Genomic DNA, 20,613 nt, shown 5'->3' on the forward strand with positions numbered 1-20,613 from the left:
GATGGGCATCCAGACAGGTCTTGAATAGCTCCAGAGGAGACTCCACAACCTCCCTGGGCAGCCTGTCCCAGTGCTCTGTCACCCTCACTGTGAAAATGTTCTTCCACATATTGGTACGGAACTTCCTATGCTCCAACTTGAAGGCATTGCCCCTTGTCCTGTCTCCACAGTCAACTGACTCCAAAGATAACATACCTCATGATACTGTCTGAACTTTCTTTACTTTGACATTTAGCATCACTAGAAACTTCTACCCTTCTTCAAGTCACTCATTTGCAATGATATTTTAGGCTTTCACCGCAGCACAACAATCATAAAGAATATTTGATATGCATTAAAAAAATTCAAGACAATTCATAAGATGTAGTCTACCCAAGTTGCAACCCAGGGAGAGGTCTTTCACCTCATTGCTGCAGAACTTTCATGGAATGAAAGGGAGAGATACATAGTTTTGCCACATAACTAGAAGGTCCTAAAAGGCAGGTTCTGGTATGTTCACTTAGAGTATAGGAAAAGGTAGATTCAAAACCCATTTCCAAGAAAGTTCCCAGACCATTGTGGTCTGCAGGAATCTGAAGGAATTGTTTTAGCAGGTTAGACAAGTTGGGTTTTTTTTTGCCAAGCCTCCCACTTGTACTATGAATTTATCTATTTATAGAGAGCCTGTGTGCTCTATAAAACCCAGTAATGTGCCAGAGATCATGAACTTACAAAATATGTGTGTGACTAATGTCTGTTTAATGTTTAATCTGTATTATGAGTCATTTCGAATAGGGGTTGGGGAAATGAATTGTTCAGATTTGACTAATTAAAGAAGAACTGGTGTAAAAAAAGTTATTTGGCTCTTGACTGAGCTATTAATGCACAAAGATGTGTCCATGTAGCCTTGCTCTGGAGCACAAGGAAAATGACAGAGATCATTAAAACTGCATAGGCACCAGGTGAGAATGGCAAAGGTGGCTGGGGGATAAAAATGAGGAAGTGGCAACGTGGCAATTGTCACCCAGAGCTGAAGTATTTAATTTGGTATGATCAGTCATGCAAAGTACATCATTAACTCTTCAGGATGATACAAGGCACAATAAAAAGAAAATCAGGAATACAGAAAAGAACACCTCAAACTCCTTTCCTAGCTCCCTGCCTTACTTTAGAGTTCTAATTCAGGACATTATTCAGAACACCAGCATTTGCAACCAATCCAATAGCTAGGATCCCAAACAGGGCTGTCTCTTTAAGTTCCCTTCACTTAGAAAGGTTCAGTAAGAAGTGCTCAGAATCAGGTCAGAGTGAATTTCAACTGCAGTGGTAGCAAAATAGGAAGACATAGATGTAACTCATCCTTTTTAGTTGTGACTTTATCCTGAAAAATATTTGAAACAAAACCGACATGTGTGCTTCAACATGCTCCGTGATTTAAACAATTTTAAATCTACTCAATTAAAAATGTTTCAGGAAGAAGGTGACTTGGTAGCAATGAAACTATTGCCGTGATAAACCTCAAACTGAGAACAGGATTGGTTTTCACCTTTTCCACCTGCTGTGGTACAACTATAGTCCAGTTTTGAAAACAGTTTTAGAAAACTCAGATATTAAGAAACAGATGTTAGAAGACTATATAGCACAGACCTATGTGATTTTTTTTCTCCATAAAGAAAAGCCATGTACACCAAGGAACAGAATGAAACTGCCTTTCATCATTCTGCTTAACATGCACTAGCTCTGAATTAGGAGCACTCACTGAAACATGCCTGTCTTGCAGGCACTACCTACTTTGCTCTGCTATTAATCACTCGTGATGCAAGCACTCCCACCCAATTCTGAGAACAGCGTAGGCAGTCTGATAACTCACAGGCTCCAAGCCGCCCTTATAAAGCTGTTCCACTTTTGCATACTTCCTCATACTGCTAGTAGTTTCTCTGTGAAGATGAAGCTGCTTGTTTGCTTAGTCTTGCTGAAGACAGCTCTCCTTGCTTTAACAAATGCCTCTGCAGTTGTTTTAGATGATGAAGAGGATGCTAAAGAAGGAAAAGTCACTGAGACTTGTCCTATAAAGCTCAAAACTAATCAGAAATGTGATGGAGGGGACTGTCCATATCAGATAAATCTGCCTCCGATGACCATCCAGTTACCTAAGGAATTCAGACTACTTGAGAAGACTGTCAAAGAAGTGCAGACCCTCAAAGAAGCAGTAAACAAGCTGAAGAAATGCTGCCAGGATTGCAAGCTGCAGGCAGATGACAACCAAGAAAGAGACATTAGTAATGAACTCCTGCTACCTAATACAGAAACTCCAGCAGAAAGCAGCAACATCCAAGATAACAGAGTAAAGGAACTGCAAAGCCAATTTAAAAAAATGTCCACCAGCTTAAAAAATACAAAGAACCAACTTCTGACAGTGCAGGGTCGTTTAGAGAAGATGAGCCTCATAAACATGAACAACGTAGAACATTATGTTGACAGCAAAGTTGCCAATTTGACTTCTTTTGTCAACAGCCTTGGTGATAAATGTTCTTCTAAGTGTCCAGCACTGCAACCACAACCCGGTACGTAACCTGTCAGTTCTTGCTGCCTGTATAAACTTTCTGTGCATTTTACAAAGATTAGGTAAACAACTTGAAATATACTTTAACCAAATAGCTGTGTTATTAACTACGCAATTAAGTATTTGCTCTTTTAGTGTTTATTTATACTCCTGTAAATCATTTCAGCTGCCACTAGAGGGTTACTGGGAGCTGCAGGTGTTCAGTTCCTCCCAGAGCTGGACTTTGTTACGAGATTTAAAACGAGAATTTTCACAGGACTTGTATTTTGCAATTCAATTAGTAAATGTGAAATTTTTTTGTGCACTATAGTAGCCTTCATTAAAGATATGGAACATCAGTGAACTACACATTTTCTCCTTGGATGAGAAGGGGTAAATTATCTCTAAGTGTCTTGGAAAACTGCATGGGTTTTTTTCACTATGAAACTTCAACTATTCTGATAAGGTCTGCAAGACATTATTAAACATCACCTGAATCTAGTAAAATGTTCAGCTTTTAGCAGATGGATACTAAAATAATTTTTCTATCACAATAGGAAATATCTAAAAGGCTCAGCTAAAAAACCCTATTAACAGTACTTCCCAAGTGGGTAACATATGTACCATCATTTTAATACTAAGCCCTTAGCATGAATCTAGTAGATAAGCTATATAAAACAGGAAACAGATGCTATCGCTGCCAAACACATTTTTCTTTTCCTTTTTATTTGTCCTAAAAATTGAGGAATAGAACTAATAATTTCCTTTTAATGTTGACTGTTATTAAGGGGAGATTGAGAGGGGTTTAGAAGTTTTTATATCACAAACCAGAATCTTTGAAAACAAGAAATATTTGTTAGTGTATTCTACCATTTAGGTATCATAGATATGAAGACAGGACTCTCTAGAGATAAAAGAGAGAGAGATGAGGCTGCCTTACAGTTTTTAAGCCTCTACTGCTTAGCATTCAAGTTTAAAATAAAACTGTTCTTCTGTCTTCCTATATTGAAAATTGAAAGATCTGCAGATCATATGCAGCTGAAATCCTTGAAACTGTGAAAATAGCAAATGAATAACAGTAAACATAATGCTTTTACTATATCAACAATCAGATTAAATGAGATATCAGAATAAATCAACTACTTCCATTCAGATATCAAACATTCTTTAAAAGAATGAGTGGTGTTTGGTATATTTTTAATGGGCAACTAATCAAATCAAGAACAGTAGTTCATAACAGACTAAATTAACTTTAAGATATTTCTCACACTGAAATGTTGGGTACTGTTCATAGAATATTCCTATTTTACAGTGACTGATGCTAAAAGTGTTTGCACCAGCAATATGTACATTACAAAAACTGGCAAGGATAACAGCCACAACTTTTTCCTACACAGGAGCTATTGTGCATCTACTGAAACTAATAGCAAAACTTTATTTAAATTGGAGTTGAACTGGGTGATAAAAGCATTTTATCTGAAATGTGTATTGTTTGTCAATATCTGTTCTGAATCTCAGTTTACCAAAGATTTTACACTATTGTGGATTTAGATTTGGCTTTTAAGCCTTTGATCCATGTACTTCGTGCTTTCATAGATGTCCGGTTTTCTCTACTGGCAAACAAGCAGTCCTGAGTCTTACTCCCTGTTGCAGCCTGAGAACATTCCTCCCTTCCAAGGAATAGTTTATTTTTTTAACTTTTCTAGGAAATGTATGTAATTCAAGCCAACATGCTTAGAAATTCAAATCTGCAATAGGAATGAACATGGTTTTGATTCTTAACTTAGAAATTCAGAGAGCTCTCTGTATCACTTACATAAGAACATGGCATTATAGTACCACACTGTTGAACACAATGCCATTACTGGATCACATTGTGGATCAAAAGTTGATTTTTACTCTTCAGGAGAAACCTGGAAGTATTTATCTTCTGAATAAAATACATCGGTGAGAAAAAGCTGTGATAATGGTAGATGATAAAACTTTTCCTTTCTGTAAAGCCAGTAATGTCTCTTACACAGGAAAGCACGGTCAGTTTTCTAGCTTTGTCTTTCTAGGAATCACAGTATTAGTACAAGAGATGAGACAAACACATTACTTCTTCCTAACGTACAGCCAACATAAACACATAAAACATTCCTAGTGATGTTATATTATGTATCACATGATATCAACTGAACAATAGCCAGGTTAAAGTCATACCCATATGGACAAAGCTTTTTCTCTGACATACTGCCAGATGAAGATTTCAATTATAGACAGGGTGTGATGGTATGTATTTAAATACAAAAAGTAGCAAGTGTATAACCGAAAAGCATTAGAAATACAGGCTGAAGAAATCAGGCTGAATTTACAGGAGGTAATGAAAGGATAAAGAGTAGAGAAGAGGAGACAAGGGAAAGCAGACAATCAGAATGCCTCCATATTAGGCAGTTTTAATACCAAAAGTCATTTACAAGGTTTATTTTGAACATCGTGGGTGGTTATTATAGAGCAAACATGATAGAAAAACCCGTTTCTCCATAAAACTAAAATTTCTGTAACACTATGTCCTATGTAGAAGTCACTCCAATCCAAGTTCTGCTGTAAAAATTTTGTTTGTTTTTAAATTGAAATTGTGTTTACCCTAACACTATCTGTTCTTCCACCAGTTATACAGATAATGCAGAGAGACTGTGCTGATCTCTACACAGCAGGCAAAAGAAATAGTGGAATCTACAGGATTAGCCCTGACCCCAGAAATGATAGCTTTGAAGTCTACTGTGACATGCAAACACAAGGAGGTGGCTGGACAGTGCTGCAACGGCGTCAGGATGGTAGCACTAACTTCAACAGAACCTGGAACGACTACAAAAATGGGTTTGGAAATCTCAGCAGGGAGTTTTGGCTGGGAAATGACAAAATTCACCTCCTGACAAAGAGCCAGGAAATGCAACTGAGAATTGAACTTGAAGATTTCAATGGTATCAGAGAGTTCGCCAAATACGAACACTTCTATGTGGCCAACGAATACCTAAAGTACCGTCTAAGTGTTCACGGCTACAGCGGCACAGCAGGAGACGCCCTTCACTACAGCAAGCATTACAACCACGACCAAAAATTCTTCACAACTCCAGACAAGGACAATGATAGGTACCCTTCAGGAAACTGTGGAGCATTCTACAGCTCTGGCTGGTGGTTTGATGCATGCTTGTCTGCCAACCTCAATGGCAAGTACTACCACAAGAAATACAAAGGCGTGCGCAATGGCATTTTTTGGGGTACATGGCACGGTGTTTCTGATGATATTCCCAGTGGATATAGGCAAGCCTTTAAATCAGTAAAAATCATGATCAGACCCAAAACTTTCGTGCGGTAATTCCAAACCTTTCTCTTAACTAGTTTGCGTTGGATTGCACTCAAAATTATACTTACTCAGTATTATAATCAGAATTCAAGTATTCAGTTATGTTTGGCATAAAATAGTTCTAGACAAAACAACATACTTCACATGAGTTTTTAGAAATGGTTTGACTCATATAATGTAGTACAAATTCATGTATGTTTCTGAACAGTTATTGCTAAAACTTAGGACAGGTTAAATCTTGGGATCGTTGTGTAAATGTTCTAAACATTGCTTTTGGTGCTTTTACTGACTGTGATATACCAAATTCTATGATTTCAAACTTTTAAATGGACTTCCATAAATGGTGTCTGAATGAACAGCTACGTTTTAACCTGAGGTATAACTAAAAACATATACATTTGTCAACATTTAGAATGAAAATTAGTCTCTCTGAAACAGGCAGCCTTTTCCTGTCATGTCCTTCACAACCTCAAAGGTATACCATGGCAATATCAATATAAATTATGAGAAGCTCTAAAAATTATTATTTTTATATACATAAAACAGAGGGCCACATGATTTTCCCAAAGACACACTAAACAAAAGCCTTGAGGAAAACTTAGAGAATTAAGATGTCTCCTCAAATGTTAACCCCTTTAGTAAAGATTATTCAAATAAGTTGGTGGAAGAATTTAATAAAAGCAGTGGAAATAATACAGAAAGCACATAAAGACAGGCAACATTCTTGCTCATTTGGGTTCCTCCATTCAAGCTCAAGGTCCTGTTTGACGTCTGTGGGACAAAGAAGCCATTATGTGGCTTATTATACATTTATATAGGCAAGTAGACAGGTAGGGAGAAGACACACCTGGAAGAATCCATGTCTTTGCACTAATGCCTCTAAATTCACACAGAGTTTCCAGTACCATTTTGCTTTCTACTGAATCTTTTAGGTAAGCCGAATGTTACAAGATGAAGTTTCCAGAGACTCAAGCTCTTATTTAAGTACTTCTCACTCTAGGTACTATTACAGTATAAAATGATAAGAAAAAAGATTATAAAGATTTTGTAGGACACCAAAAGATTATTTTCTCCTCGTTTTCTCAGTACCCCTTTTGTAGACACAGGAACATGAACAGCCCACTGGCAATTATAAACAGAACAGAGAGTATGTTAAATACTTTTTTCTTCTGAAAAAAACCAAATAATTTTTTTTAATATTTCAGGAAGTGCAAATTATAAATACTATTATTAAGGCTCGTGCTGTAGATAGTGAGCACAAATTTGACTACACATATCTATTGCCTACTCTAGAAAGGATATATCTACACCTACAGTAACTAACTTTCTGAGCGGAGATGTGTTTTATTTTAGCAAGAAGCTATTTTGTTGTATTGCTTATGCCAGTCTTGAGATTCTTATAAACTATACTGAGACTATTTCTTTACCAGTTACATCATGGTCTTTGCTGGCATAGTCTTTATGATTGAGACAGACATGCACACAAAATAGTATATATGTGACCTAATACTTTACATATATGACCTTTACTACTGTTTAAAATTATGAGAACTATCACAGTTAAAAGGTATGCAAATGAGCAACAGTGGCATTTGCTAAATCACAAAATTAATATATATATTAAAGAAGTAAATACTTTGAAAGATATTTCAGTGTGAAGTGTAATTTGTTTTATTATATTTCAATTTCCAAGAGTAATGTAAAATTTTAATTGCAAGATGTATAATCTTTGCTCAAGAACATGTTTTGAAGATATAGAATATTTATTTTGGGATAAAAAAAGGATTGTCTAAACAAAAAAAAAAAGCAATTTATGAAGTACTGGTTCAAAGAGCAAATATCTAATTGCTTATATTTAATCGTTTTGCATAAAATGCACAATTGTTTCCTACTCATTATATAGTAAGTAGCTAAGTATGATTTACATTATCTAAGAGCTTCTACTTGAAAATGTCTTTCTCCTGCTAAGTTGTTAGAAAGGAAACTGTCCTTTTTTTATCCTGTTCAAACATTGTAAACCACAGAAATTGTAACATAATAACCAAATGGAACTAGTATCATCTACCAAAGCCTTATCTGATAAAGAAAAGAAAAGAAAAGAAAAGAAAAGAAAAGAAAAGAAAAGAAAAGAAAAGAAAAGAAAAGAAAAGAAAAGAAAAGAAAAGAAAAGAAAAGAAAAGAAAAGAAAAGAAAAGAAAAGAAAAGAAAAGAAAAGAAAAGAGTAAAAGGAAGTGTAATGCTGTTACATAAATTTGACTATTACCTGCCTGGAGCTGTTGTAACTGAACCTCCACCAATGTGCATTAGTTTTACAAAGTGTAATTCCCTCTATTTGTTGCAAGCATTTTGTTTTTCCTTGGTGTAATAAAATTAAGTGACATTGTAAAAGCTGTACTACTGTCTTACATATTTATGCGGACTATAAAAAACCCTTAGAAATTGTTTTATTGATTTCCTGTAAAAACTGAAGCAATAAGAAAACACAGATAACTTTAGATGACCAAAGACAACTAACTATGTGATGTGGCAGGAGAGTAATTAATTGCAATGATAAATCTTAAGAGATCTGGTTTCTGACATTTCAGCTGCCAATGGCTGAAGTTTCAGATGTCTTTTTAAATTATTAATATTTTGGAAGAGAAAAAAGTAATTGTCCTCTATATTTAACATAAAAGGGGAGAACAAACTCACCAAACTAACCACCTGTTAGATCACATGCAAGTTTCATCAAAGCATGTGAATAAAATCATAGAATTGTTTCAATTAGAAAAGACCTTCAAGATCATCAAGTCCAACCATTCACCTAGCACCGTCCACTCCACCACTAAACCAAGTCCTTAATCTCCATATCTACAAACCTCCAGGTATGGTGACTCCACCACTTCCCTGGGCAGCCCGTTCCAATGCTCAGTTCTTTCAGTAAAGACCTTTTTCCTAATATCCAATCTAAATAGAATATAAGTAAAAGCATTTGGTCTCTCATTTAGGCTTAATAGTTCAAAACATGCATTTCAATTTATAGAAAATATCTGTGCAACGCTGATTATCATATCAAAACACTTTTGGTTTAGACCTCCCAATATTTAAATAATGAATTTTAGTAAAGAAGATTACTAACAGCGGGTTTGCTAGCAAAATTCCTATGGATTGTTTCCAAAATATAAAGGCACAAACCCATGTGTTCAACATGATCAGCCAAGCAGACTGTAATGCCTTGGCTTTCTATGCACTGCTTAAACAAAAAAATCCCCAACTAAGACCAGAAAAAAACCCAAAACAAACCAGAGAAGAAATGAAAAGGTTTAAAAGCAGTGATCTAATTTTTTTTAATTGTAAATATGTTTTCTTAATGGTGTTATGTGGGAAATACAGCAGTGAAACTCAGATTGAGTTGCTAACAACAGAGAATTTGACAATTTGGTAGAAAATAAACTGGTACTTATGTGATCATTTTCAAAAGACATGAAGATGCTTCTCAATCCATACGTAGTCAACCATGTTTACAATTTAAACCAAAATCAAACAAAAGAAAAACGTGCCACATTTATTTATCCTCTACAACTTGTATGTCACAGAAATATCAAACCAGAAAGGACGCAACTTCAAGTTTTCACAGAGAATATTGATGAGATAAGAACTAAATACTAAGACTTTTATAAATGTGTTCTGTGTTCTTATTTTCAGGAGGTAAGAGAAAAATAATGTCATATATATGGGTCTGAAGACATTGACCTACATTTCAAAGTAAAATGGCTGAGCAATACCATCCACAGGGCCTGCTAGATGGAAAAATTCCACTTACAAAACTGATCTCTTCAATTCACAGCTTTAATGAAACTTTTATGGAGTTATAATACTTTTGCCAGAAGTGAATTTGGCCATCAGCCTCAATGGTAACCAGATACAGAAAACAACGTTTTAAGATGATGTGTCAAATCCAACCCTCACACAAGTCATGAGAACAGGGTACAAAATCATATTATTTGTTAAGTCCTTGCTCACAAAATATTTCTGACCTTAGTAAAAGAAAAATCCGTTTGGAAAATAACAACTAGAAAAAATATCACCAGTTACCTAATTATGTTCATGTAAATAAGACAAAATGTCACTTTACAGTTGTACTGGAATAGCACACCAACATTTAGAATTACACAGTAGATAAAAAGGTTTTTCATGCTTATTTTTTAAGAAATTACATGAAGTCAATGATTTTTATGGGGAAATAGGATCCACTTTGAGAAACAGAAATTCTCATTTCTTCTATAAATCAACCTCTTGATGTTAAACCCAAATATAAGCATTCTTTCTCATGCAAATATTTAAGGCTCTGTTCCTTAAAGAGTATTTAGACACAACTGTTTTTGAACAGGTAAGCTAGAAATCACAATTTTAACACCTGAAGTAACCGAATTTATGTAACAGGAGATTCTGCACCCATGGACATTTTTATTGACTATACACTTGGTTAACATTGCTCTGGCTTCCTCACCACACAGATGTGCTGACATAAAGATCATAAGTCAGGGCCAGGTAGACTCGCAGTTTTATTACAAGATCACCCTGTTTTGGAATATCAGGTTTCAAATACATATTTTGGGTGAGAAAAGGAGAAGAGGGAAATAGCTTTGGGATGTAAGACAGCAATATGCTGGGCTTGTTAAGTCTCACGAGTCTCAGAGATTGTTGAGAAATGGCCAAAAGGCAAGCAGATGATGTATTTAAAGGTTATTCCTTCTCCTAGCCTCGCACCTTTAGGGAGCTGCAGTTCCTTTCTGTGGCATAAAATCTGCACTTGACTTCATAGCAGCATGGAAGAAACAACACATCATAAATGCTTTCAGACATGACCAGATAATCTGAAGACATGCAACAGCTTCCTGGCCATGTTTCCTCACAATGTCACCTGCTAACGGTAAAAACAATCTCTCAATAGAACGAGAACATTAGGCTGGCTCTGTTCCCACTCCTGCCCTTTAAAGGCAATTCCAACCCTCTATAGCATTTTGCAGGTGTTACCGCAATTGGAACAATCAACGTTCCTATCAAAACCACCAATCAGTTTATCATTCATTATCTAAACTCTTGCTTGCTTGCTGAAAGCTGCTGCAAACCCCTCCAGACTCTATCTCACATAGCTGACTTCCCAAGTGACCAAAGTTAAAAAAAGGTTTAATTAATTAGCAGACAGATTCCTATCTGTGGAGGCGGAGATAACATCTGTCTCTGCTGCCTGTGCCAACATATTTATACAACTTTTTTGTTGTGCCAGGAGGCTTTGAAGCATGTAACGTGGAGTGTGCCAGGATCAGCTTAACTTTTAAAATGTTGTTTGCATTCAACAGCTGTGTTACGATTTTTACATCTTTGACAGAACACATTCATGTTTGGAGAGTACTGAAACAAATTATCCATTACTATGGTTACCATACAAAAATATACTGATGATCATACTTTCTAAGAGTAGAAAGCACATTACAGTGTGTGTAGGTGAACAGAAATTAAATTGGTGCTCATAAAAATAAATAAATTAAATCTGTCAGTCTGCCAAGCTAGCTTTTCTAAGAAGTTTTTCACTTAAAGTTGTATCAACTTTTTTTCCTTAAAGGAAATTTGTTTACACCTACCATTTCACCTGAGTTAGGAGAGAATTAAAAACCAGCTTGTTAGCAAAAGAAATTGGGAAAGGCTTATTTTCTAGAGTGGCATTGTCAGATGTCAGAATGTCACTAAAGAAATACAAGAACAACTACTCATTCTCTGTATTTATATTTGAAAGCTGTAGCCAACCTCTATGTGACTTTCTCTTCTTTCTTGAGGTATAGAAAAAGGAGAAAAATGAAAAGTACCTTTCCCCCCTTAAACTACATTTGAACTCTGAACATGCACATCATTCCATGACTTTGAAGCTCTTTCAGCAAGCAGACCCATATATATCAGCATCAGATCAGCAGAAGCTAAACTTCTTGAAGTCTCTATCTCTATATTGTTCAGGGAGATTTTGCTCTGTGCTTTCAGAAGAACCAGGATTTTGGTTACCATCTTTGTTAGCAGTTCACCACTTTTGCCAGTCAGGGGTAAGAAGTCTCAGAATTCATCTCAGAAAGATTCCAAGTTTCAAAATACTAATGAAAAATATTAATGAAAGGTTCTTTCTGCTTCCTTATGGATGGTGGCACCAGCAAAAAGAAAAGCAGCATGATAGTGAAGATTTCCATCAAAAAAAGCACAATTGAAAGACTCGGTGGTGCTATCAGACAGGGAGCACAGAGCATTTTACCTGTACAGGATACAGAGTGCAAGACTGCCTTAAGCCAATCAGAGAAATCTCCCAAAGGAGTTTATTCTTCTCCAGGTCTAAATTTAGCACATAAATAGACAATATTCATTAGAAGAAAGGGGTTATTGCAGTACCTTCCAATCAAGATACCCCCTCACTCAATCTGGTAAATAGTAAAGAATTTTACATTCACAAGTACACTATGAAGAGCTCCCTAGTAGCATACAACACAAAGACAAGCAATATAAATGTGGCAGAATCCTTTTTCTGGTACTGTTTTAAAAACAGATGTGTACATTTGCACCAACTAACAACTATCTTTCTAACCCAAGAACATACCAACAAAAGGAAGAGAAAGAAAAAGCACAGTACAGACAAGCTCAGAGATTTGACTCTTGAGTAAAGCCTAACAAGAACTGTTAACACTAACTGAAAAAGACCTCAAACTGGGAGAAGCTACCATACAATCAGCTTCATTTCTCTTTATAAATTAGGTGATAGAGTAACTTATACCTAATTTATATACAAACAGAATTGACTAAACAGAATTAAAAGATATCAGGCTCCATAACTGAATTCTCCTTCTAACTGAAAGAACCTGAAGAATACTAGGTTGGATTTTTCATAGTCTCTTAAATCAAAAAGATGAATCAGTAGATTTTGGGAGCAATTCATCAACTCAATCTTTGAAATTTTGCAAAGATAAAGGGGATGGCAAACTCTTCCTGGAGCATAGTTGTCAATGGTTCACTATCAAACTGGGAGGATGTATCAAGTAAGTATCTTTTTGGTGTCTGAAATTTAATTGTGATTTGGGTAACAACAAAAATTAAACAACAGAAAAGGACTTGAAGACTACACTAGGCTACAAGATTAACACCAACAGCATCATTATGAAAGCTGGTGTTTTATTTGTGTTCCCATTAAAACAGGAAAGTGTAGGTCAGGTGTAGGAAAGGAAAGAACAATTAGAGTGTCCAGAGGGAAAAAATGCTACTATGCAGTGCAGGGAAGGGCAAAAGTTACGAGGACAAAAATTATGAGTGGGCAAGAATCAATTTATTAAGTAATCTTTTTTATTTTCATGCTGCTTAATCTTGTCATCTTGAGCATTTAATCCAGTTTCATGTCATGTTCTGTTTCTTTTTTCTATTCAAAAGACAATTTCAGAAAGTGGTGTGCAGCTTTAGTCTTAATAGTAGCATTTTAACAAGGATGATATAAGGATAAAGGAAGAGTTAAAATGTATTATATCATAGAATCATAGAATGGTTAGGGTTGGAAGGAACCTTAAAGATCATCTACATTTATTCCATCACGTAAGTACTAGATTGTAACTCTCCATGGAAGTTATTAACATGATGCAGATTGATTTATTTCTAATGGCATACCCCAGAAGAAAACAGGATATGAGGAAAGATTCACTAGTCAAAAAATTCCATTAGAAGTGTTAGAGCAAAGGTCTTTATTTCAAGGTCATGACAGCAAAGGCTAAAATAAGTGGAAAGTTCACTTTATGAATATCTGACAGTCTAATCAACAGCACTGGCAGTACTCAGTTATGCTGATGTCAACCAAGTCAGAAATAAAAGCAGTTGGTTAAAAGAAGCCATGATGGAGTGAGTGGCTTTTGTTCAGACTTCTATACAGTTTTTAATATTTTTACCTTACCCACAAGGCTAAACAATGTTATTATTTGTTATTAAAAATGAAGGAGAGTGTGTACCTTTGATTTCTTGCTATGTATATATTTGAATCTGCAGTTTCCATGAGAAACACAAGAAAGGCTTGACTGGAAGGTTTAGTGCTAGAAGGGATTTATCTGTGCTGAAATACATCCTTTTATATCGAAAGGTGTCCCTTCTGATACGTATTTTCTGCTATGCAGGCATAAATGAATAGCCAGCAAACCAGAGATAATATAATACTATTCTGCTTCTGTGGAAAAATTCTGAAAGCTATTCCAAGAAGCTGAAACCAGTGTCAGTGCAAAAACCTCTATGGTGACTGAAGTTGTGTATTTATTCCTGAATTATGTATAAAGTTCAAAGGGAAACAAACATGTCAGTGGAAAAGAAGAAATGTGAATAAGTCACGAAAAGCCAAATTGACCCATAAAACACAAGTACGAACTGTTAAAAACTACACTAAGAATAAATGAGTCACATTTCCCCTTCAAAAATTGACAAAATGACCAAAAGACCTCGCTACGAAATCTTATGCAAATTACTTACTTCAGTTTTTCCACTGGATGTTTTTTCCCCAAGTTTGGAACCACTCCTAATACGAAGGTTACCCTGTATTTCCCATCAATGGTTTGTGATGTTATCAGAGTTAAACAAGTTGGCCTTAAATTTGACATGCAGAATTACCTCTTTGGGAAGATTTTTTTGAGAAAAAAAAAAGGCCAACAGCCAAATGATCTGATCATTTTCTAGAATAAGTCTAGAAAAAAATTAAATTCACTGTGACTAAAAATAAGGAAAGCAAAGCAGAAATGTAGAATACATTTTAGCATGTTACACCATTTAGTTTTATTTTATCTGAGGAAGGGTGGAGGGTAAATACATCTTGTACTAGACGCATGCTTCTTGTAGACATACTCTATCGCAACTGAAAATCTATGGAGAAAGTAAGGTTTCCACAGTTTCAGTAGTTTTCCATAAGCTGTCTCTGAGGGTTAAGCCGTCCTGGACTTTTGCAGCTGCCTTAGGCTGATAAGATTTTCTGTCACAGTACTGGAAGCTGTGGGCTCACCATATACTGGTACTGGACTGAAAGTGAAAATCTCTTCCTCCTGTACACTTCACTTGAATGCAGCAGAGATTATAGATTGTGCAGCTTCATGCTATACTCAGTGTGATCTAACAGCAGGGTAGAAAAGGGGAAGTCCTTTTTTTTCCTCTTTGCTACAAATTCTTTCCCCTTTCTTTCTCTTGAACTTAGGTCCAATGCAGGGAGTGAGCGAGCTGGACCAGCCAACTGATCTGACAGATCCAGAAAGCAAGTAAAGTAACTTAAAGAACTGAGGACAAACATGAAGCATGAACAAAATCTGAAGTCCATAGGCCTGCTTACGATATGAGAGATGTACGTGCTTGTTACAAAGTTGGCAGAAAATAATTGCTCTCACTGCAGGAGAGGCAAGAAGAAAGCCAAGAAGAAGGCCACATTGTTCATTGCAAAGGAAATTTAAACTGTGATTTAGGAAAATTTAAAAATCCCACCAAACCTCTAATGATTATGGTATGCTGGAAAACGACACCCTGAGAGCTATCTCCAGCAACAAAAGTTTAAAAGAACAAATTAAACAAACACCTGCATAGAATCTACTTTGGTGTAAATTTTGAATTATAAGGTCTCTTAATGTGTCTTGTGGCACTACATCTTTAGGATTCCGTTTTATATGTATTCGATACATTAACTTCTAAAATATTTTTAGCATTCTGAAAGTTTCCACGACACAGAAAATTCTGCAAAAGAGAGATCCTAAAGCTTTCTTCTATTGTCATCAGTTATTAGTGCCTCAGGAGCCACTTACCTTGTATTTTTCCTGCCGCCATTAAGGCTTTCTAAAAATCGGAATGTAATTACCTCTATAGCTAGAATACTACAAAATCAAGCCCTCTCTATTACCATTCCCCTTAAGACCATTATCACTGAAAAAAACATACACTTAGCTATTAGGCACACCATCCCCAGCAAGAATATGCCCTGTATATGTTTCAGCTTCACAAAATATCCTTATGATTTAGAAAAAATTAAGAGAAGAAATAGGGAAACTATGGATGGCCTATAGTAGCAACCTTCAACTGCTAACAACAAAGTATACATTTTAGATTGATGTGGACAGTCTATGCAGTTACAGATAGAGAAAGCTGGGATGCACCGTACCTCATCTAAACACTGAAATGCAGGACTTGCTGCTACATCAGTGGATCCTTCATCTCGGCTATAAACAGTTGGAGCTAGAGCATAGATAGGTTGTTCCTCCTCCATTTCCAATTCTGGGTCACTAGAACTGGAACTTTCTTCACCAGGTTGACTCATTGTTTGATGTTCTAGAAAGTAATACAGATACCAAAATACACCTAATTAGATCCCAGAACATATGTGACTATGCAAAATAAATACACAGTGTAAACACAACGTTGACATGCAAGACCCACATTCAAACAATAAAAGTCATAATGTGCGTAAGCTGGCTGTGCCTATGATAATAAATTCATCAAAGACATGAAAGAGACTGCACTATCACTCTGTTATTGAGCATTCTTAAAATTTTCTTATATTTGTCTATGTTACCATCACATATATGTTAGATAACATGCAAAATGGTTATTTCTTAAAGACCAGGATGATATATTTAGGCTGGAAAAAGCCTCTGGGCTTTTTCTGTCTAATCTCCTGTTCAAAACAGGGCTAACTTCAATACTAAATTGATTTGCTTTGATCAGCTGAATTTTGAAATCTATTAAACTTGGGACTCCAGCCATTGCCCTCAGGCAGGTGCTTGTAAAGGAATCCCCAAGTGGATGGGACTCCATTAGGTGCAACTGCTAAGAACTTGTCTGTCATTTCCCTAAAACTAATCCAAGAATGTGGTTCTCCTTCTCTCGATACAACACAAGCCCACTGCATCCCTGCTTCACTGCATCCCTTGACCTTGCAGGGAGTAATTGCATAGAAAAGGAACGCCTACACAGAACATAGAGATCTTAAGGACAAGAAGTGGTCTAGCTTGTGTAAGTAATGCAATTAAAGTTATTCATATCCGTAAGTCATTGCACAGTCATACTTAAAAAAAACCCCTTCCAAAACACAAAAACAAACCCAACAAATAAACCCTGAAACCATATAAATGAGAAAACATAATATAATATCTGAGAAGAGGAGGTAGAAAAAAACTGGAAAAAAACTTATTCTGAGATCTCCTCATGTCTGAGCTCTTATGTAGTATTCATATGTCAGTTATGTACAGGTTATTTGTTTAGTATTTGCTAAAATAATACAATCCTGAAAAACATCCAAGTGAACTAATCCAAGAGCAATAATAAAACTCAAAGGATTCATTTTGGTCCCTAGTGCAGTGTGGGATCCCTTTTTAATTCGCCAAAAGAAGGAGCTTTAAAAGAGGCTAAAATCCAAGTTTCATAACCTTAGCTTTGATATAAGCTTTATGCTGAAGAAAGGTCTTTTACAAATTAGGTAACACAATTTTTTAATAACTAGACAGAGAGAAATAAAAAGGAAGTTGGAATGAGTAAGGTTGTTGGAAAAGATAACTTTCCTACAATATCCGAGAAAAATACATTTTTTAGCTCTTATTTAGGAATATAAACCTCTAAGATTCTTGCATTAAGAAGAGCTAGACATCAAGGACATTTATTAATTACATCTGAACAAGATGAAACCTAAGCTCATCAAGTTACTATAATGTCATGTAACTTCACTTTGGGTTTAATATTTCAGTCCAGCACCTGAGAACTATGTTCCCAGGCATCAATCATCAGACCTGTCTGAGATGTGTAAAAATGCTGAGATGGAAGAGGGAAATGGGAGGTGGAGTATGAGAGGAGTCAAAGTTCCTGGTATCCTTCTAAGACATCCATGTCTTACAAGTCAGTACTTGTCACTATATCAAATGCCAATTAATAGCTGTCAGAAACATCTTCTGGCATAACAGTATCTTAAGAGTTTTGTATATTCAAAGAGTTTCCAAATATTGACTGTTTGCATGAAAGCAGCGTGAAATAAGACACAAACATTTCAGGAAAAAGACTTAAGAGATGTGGAATGACTAAAGAGAGGCAAAAAGTATCTTTCAGAGGGAAAAGAGGGAAGAAGGACTTTTGAGGAACCCAGAAATCCTAGCATGACATAGTAAGATAGGGCAGCCATAGAGTGCTTGTAGAGCAAAGCACAGCTGGAAGTGGAAACAGAGCATACATGGAGAATTTTAAGAATTTCTTCTACAGTTGGCTGTAAATCAAGTGAAAGGACAAGTCAGTATCACAGTATTTTAGTTCAAAATTTTGGGAGAAAGATTGCCAACTTCTGCAAGTGTTTACCAGACAGTCACAAATCTTTCTAGATTAACTACTATGCATAATAACTATTATGCAGAGAACATTGTATTCTGCTGCAGGACAGAATCATTATAAACCCCTTATCAGCTGCCAAAGATGCACAACCCACCTCAAATTATTCAATCTTGATAACATTCAGCCTTTCACATAACATATGGGAGACTTTTTTATCTTTTAAAAGAGAGCTTTTTATTATCACAGATTCAAAGAATTGTAAGAGTTGGAAGGGACCTCGAGAGGTCCAACCCCCCTGCCAAAGCAGCTCCCTAGCTCATATTGCACAGGTCGGCGTTCAGACAGGTCTTGAATATCTCCAGAGAACGAGATTCCACAACCCCCCTGGGTAGACTATAATCAAAATTAAAACTGTAATAAAATAAATTTTGAAAATATTTCAATAGTATATGCTAGATTTCTCCAGTGCAACAACCAGAGCAATTTTGCATTCCAGAGACAGAAAGCTGACAGTTAAGAGATAGATAATTTCTTTTTGTAATTGTGGTGGGGAAATGGATATAAAAGTGGTCTGTTGTGTGTATCCACCTTTTGAAAAGTCACTTGTCTGCAAAGGTAGTGAAATTTAAATTGGCAAGGTTACGACTTTCTTCAATGCTGTTTGGAATTCCTTCAGGAACATTTTGACTTTTAGAGAGATTTCAGCGGCTGTATTTGTTTATGGAAAAAACCCCCACAATTTCATGATCTCTCCTGGAGGAGTCAAAACATTGTGAAACAACTGTAAACATCATAGAGGCCAAGAAATAAACTTTGAAATCCTGTACATAAACATGTATACATATTTGTAAATAGAGAGCAATTTTTCATCTATAAAGAACTGCTGAACATTTTAACGTTTGCATTTCATCTTTATGGCTGCTGCTTTGTTTCTCTAAACCTATCAGAAGAATTTAGACAGAGAGAAAAACACAGTGGCAGAAACTCTAAGCAGATCAATGCCAGAAACTGAGAGCTTCACTGCTATAGGCATTTTTTTCAGTACTTGCACGTGAAACACACCATTGATGCAAAAAATGCGTATTTTTTACTTCCTTGCAGTACAGTAGTAGAAGAGTCCTTGCCAAGACTCCAACTTTTTGGGCAGGGAGAGAACAAAAACAATCTTCTGAGCCTCAGAAGTTTATAATATTATGTTAATACACAACTATAGACAGCTGAGACACAGGAAAGCAATTAGCCAGCCCTGGCTAGCTTGATAAGTGCTAATCTCCACTCCTTTTTAAGAGGGGAAGGGGCAGACTGTAACAGAAGATATATATGATTGTGGGACATTAAAATAAATTCAGTGTTATTCCATTACTCACTTACCTACTACATGATTAAATTTAAAAATCAATTTACACAAAATTGGATATATAAAGTTCAAAAATCAAGGTGGAAAAATTTGTATTTTTGCAGTATTTTGATCAACAGGCTAATTCAAACAGAAATGAAAGCTGGTGTGAGTTCTAAATTTACAGAATAGTACAACAAATATGGATGTTTTCAAACTGTAGAACCACAAATAATATCACAGCCTTGATCCAACATACAGAAGTGCTGAGAAAGGGAATTGCAAATCTGTTTTGGAACTCGGGTTAGATCAGGCTGAGACCTCTCTTGTGAAACAGCTGCAGGACAGCAATAATAAGAAAAGCCTGAACTCAGATTCCCAAGACTAATGCCAGCATCTTTACTTAAATGTCTCTCTGGCAAACAGCAATATTCGAGTCAGTGCAACATCTAGTTAGGTGACACTTGGCTGCATTGACTCTGACAGATGGAAAAGGTAGTAAAATTTCATTCTGAACATTAAAAGATGCAGTTCCATGTATGAAGATGCATCAACTTGACTAATTAAGAAGATTCAAAATTGATAAAAATCTCTGTTCAGGGAACTACACTTCAAGTGATCAACTTCATTACAATACACTGATGAACCCTTTCAACCTCTATCCTAATGCTTTACATCTTTAAAATTAGAATCATAGGATAATTTAGATTGGAAAAGATCTTTAACATTGAGTCCAACCTAGCACTGCCAAGTGCAACCAGTAAATCATGTCCCTAAACACCCCATCTACATGTCTTTTAAATGCCTCTGGGGATGGTGACTCAACCGCTTTCCTGGGCAGCCTGTTGTAGTGCCTGACAACCCTTTCAGTGAGGAAATGTTCCTTAACATCCAGTCTAAACCTCCCCTGGCACAACCTGAAGCCATTTCCTCTTGTCCTAGCTCTTGTCACTTGAGAGAAGAGACCAATATCTACCTGGCTACAACCCCCTTTCAGGTAGTTATAGTGATAAGGTGTCCCCTCGGCCTCCTTTTCTCCAGGCTAAACAACCCCAGTTCCCCCATCTGCTTTTCATAAGACTTGTGATC

General features: G+C 36.1%; 2 protein-coding genes across 2 annotated transcripts in view; one reads left to right on the top strand and one right to left on the bottom strand.

Annotated features, from left to right (window-relative positions):
* CCDC146 (coiled-coil domain containing 146) overlaps positions 1-16,194 on the bottom strand; it is a gene marked incomplete at its 5' end in the record, with an annotated part of 68,682 nt that extends 52,488 nt beyond the window's left edge. Inside the window, one exon of the mRNA XM_084267963.1 lies at positions 16,039-16,194. Coding sequence (XP_084124089.1) covers positions 16,039-16,194 — 156 coding nt within the window. The remainder of the gene's footprint in view (positions 1-16,038) is intronic.
* FGL2 (fibrinogen like 2) lies at positions 1,796-5,934 on the top strand (the record flags this gene model as incomplete). Its single annotated transcript, XM_084267974.1, has 2 exons — positions 1,796-2,543; positions 5,173-5,934. The coding sequence occupies 2 exons, from the start codon at positions 1,796-1,798 to the stop codon at positions 5,877-5,879; spliced, it is 1,455 nt and encodes a 484-aa protein (XP_084124100.1). The 3' UTR covers positions 5,880-5,934.
* Positions 16,195-20,613: the final 4,419 nt, after the last annotated feature.

Source organism: Gallinula chloropus (genome assembly GCF_964237585.1).
Source record: "Gallinula chloropus genome assembly, chromosome: 1".
In the NCBI taxonomy this organism is placed as follows: Eukaryota; Metazoa; Chordata; class Aves; order Gruiformes; family Rallidae; genus Gallinula; species Gallinula chloropus.